General features: G+C 41.0%; 1 protein-coding gene across 1 annotated transcript in view; it reads left to right on the top strand.

Annotated features, from left to right (window-relative positions):
• Positions 1-2,397, top strand: part of cux1a (cut-like homeobox 1a) — a gene marked incomplete in the record, with an annotated part of 60,938 nt that overhangs the window by 35,246 nt on the left and 23,295 nt on the right. Inside the window, 1 exon segment of the mRNA XM_025007716.2 lies at positions 158-281. Within this exon segment, the coding sequence (XP_024863484.1) occupies positions 158-281 (124 nt within the window).

The raw sequence follows: 2,397 nt of genomic DNA, 5'->3' as shown, positions 1-2,397 counted from the left end.
GTTCGAAAGCACCATCTTCGCCCGCTGCCATTTATCACATCTAGGAAGCAACTAGAGAGGCGTTTGGGTTTTTTTTTTTTTTTCTGTGTATTTGTGTTTTTATCCTTCCCGTCCTGAACCCTTATTTGTTTGTTTGTTTGTTTCTGTGCTTCGTCAGAGGTGACCATTAAGGCCTTGAAGGAGAAGATCCGGGAGTACGAGCAGACGCTGAAGAATCAGGCTGAGAACTTGGCCCAAGAGAAGCAGCTCCAGCTACACAACGACTATGCAGAAAAAGAGAGGTATCTGCTGATGTTTTGCTGGAACTTGTTCCTCCTCCTCCTCCTCGTCCTCCTCGTCCTCACCACCCTTATGCTGCTGTTTCAGATCTCTGGGTCCTCGTGCCCTCAGGCAGGAGTGTCAGCTCTCGTCCTTGAACGATGGGTTTAGAGACTGTTTCACGTTTTAATAACAACTTAACCAATGCTTCTTTTACCCTTTCATTGTCGCTCTCGATCAGGACATCAAATAGTTGCTCGTTAACTACTTCTTAAACATTTCTGTAGGAACTGAAACGACCTGGAGCAGAGGTTTCCCAAATTTATTCAGCTTCTCACCCTAAAAAAAACCAGCAGCAGAGACTTGTAACCTGAACTACTGCTGATCAAAGCGTGCAAACAGTACTAATGATTCAGAAAACAAGGAAATGAAGACGAGAGCCTGAACAAATATTAGAGTTTTTGTCAGTGTATGACTGTAGTGTTTATATATATATATATAACCCCAAATTTAGGAACTGCTAACTTGAAGTTTCTTATGTTAAATGGAACCGGCTTCATGGATATTTGGGCAACTTTTAATTTGGATGGATGGATGGATGAATTTTAATCAAATAATCAGAGTTCCTACAGAGCCTAATAAGTAGGAAACAATATGAAATTTCAGTATTTTCTAGCTGAGAATAAGTTTGGAGAATGAAAGTAGAGAATAGAAAAACCTTTCTGTTTCCAAACCAATTTTAAAAGCTAAATTGCTAAATTTTTCTGAATTTATTTGGTCAAACTAGCAGTTTTTCCCCATTGATAAGGAATAAAAGTAGATTCGATGGTACCTTTGATCAACTAAAGTCTAATCTATGTGTGGAAGAAAGTAAATCAGAGTAAACTGGATGTCGCTGAAAGCTGGAAAAACAGAGACGGCAGCAGTTTAAATGTTAAAGTTTTTATGACTTTAACAAATTATCGATGGTTGTAACTGTTCTGTGCAATGTACAGTAACTAAAACTAGTCTTCCCAAAAAAATGGCCCAAAAAGTGACAATATACAATTGTGTTTGTTTGTACTGTGATGTCAAAAAGAAAAAAGGGAAATCAAAGCAAAAAAAAAAGCTAAAAATCCAAGTCTGGAATGGTCTAAAATGGCAAAAACAGAAGGAACCTTGATGGTTTTACTTCCCTAACAGGAGGACTCACAGGAAACCTGTGGCTGTAATAAATAGCTCAACAGTGCCACTGCATGTTGAGCAAATGTGGAGCAATTGATCCGATCGCTGAAATGACATAATCGCTCCTATCAGGTCCCCAAAAAGAAAAAAAAAAACAAAACAAACCGAGCTCTTTAAGTGTCCCTCCCCAGGAGGGGCCCCGTGTAACGTAAAAACAATTAAACTAATTGCCTGAGATGTGGGGCAGCCACATTATCTCAGTTAACATCTGATGTGGGGTTCTTTTCTCCTTCCCTGCCTCGTTATTTGATACTAATGTGATAGAAACCGGGCCGTGATATCTGTAAGCCCGTATTAACTCGGACAGTAACTATCTTCTCTAATTGCCAAGCGAAAGAATAAACATTTGTGCCATTTCTATGTGAAATAACTGAATAAACTCCGTGAACTCCGTGTACAGGAAGAAGTCCTCAAGATAACGGTATGAAATGTGTATGATTGAAATCGATCATGGTCCGAGATCTGAATGTAGAGAAAGGAGCTCTTATTGTTATTTTTTAATATATTTAAGGTTCTAAAAAGAACAGTACAAACCTTAGATTTTCCCCCCTTTTAGGTCATTTTGTTCCCTTTCAGAAGGTGTATTAAAGCGTTTGAGACTTTCAGTCGAAGATCAATTGTCCGACTGTATTTCCTGTACGTCAGAGTTTTATAGGCCTCTTCCTGTCTGCTAAGAGCTGACTTCCTGTGTCTGAGAGGGGCAGTAAATGGATGGCACCTCCTGATGCATTTCTTCCAGCAAGGAGCGAGGGAAGGAGAGGGAGGGAAGGAGAGGGAGGGAGGGAGGGAGGGAGATGAAAGGATGAAGTAGAGGGCAGAAAAATAGAGATGACAGGAGAGACAGATTGGCGGAGAAGGGAAAGGGGGGGGGGGGGGGGAAAAAAGGGGGGAAGGGGGGGGAGGGGAAGGGGGGGG

Source organism: Kryptolebias marmoratus, linkage group LG2 (assembly GCF_001649575.2).
Source record: "Kryptolebias marmoratus isolate JLee-2015 linkage group LG2, ASM164957v2, whole genome shotgun sequence".
Lineage (NCBI taxonomy): Eukaryota > Metazoa > Chordata > Actinopteri > Cyprinodontiformes > Rivulidae > Kryptolebias > Kryptolebias marmoratus.
Note: the sequence above shows the minus strand (reverse complement) of the source record. Positions and strands in the feature narration are given on the sequence as shown.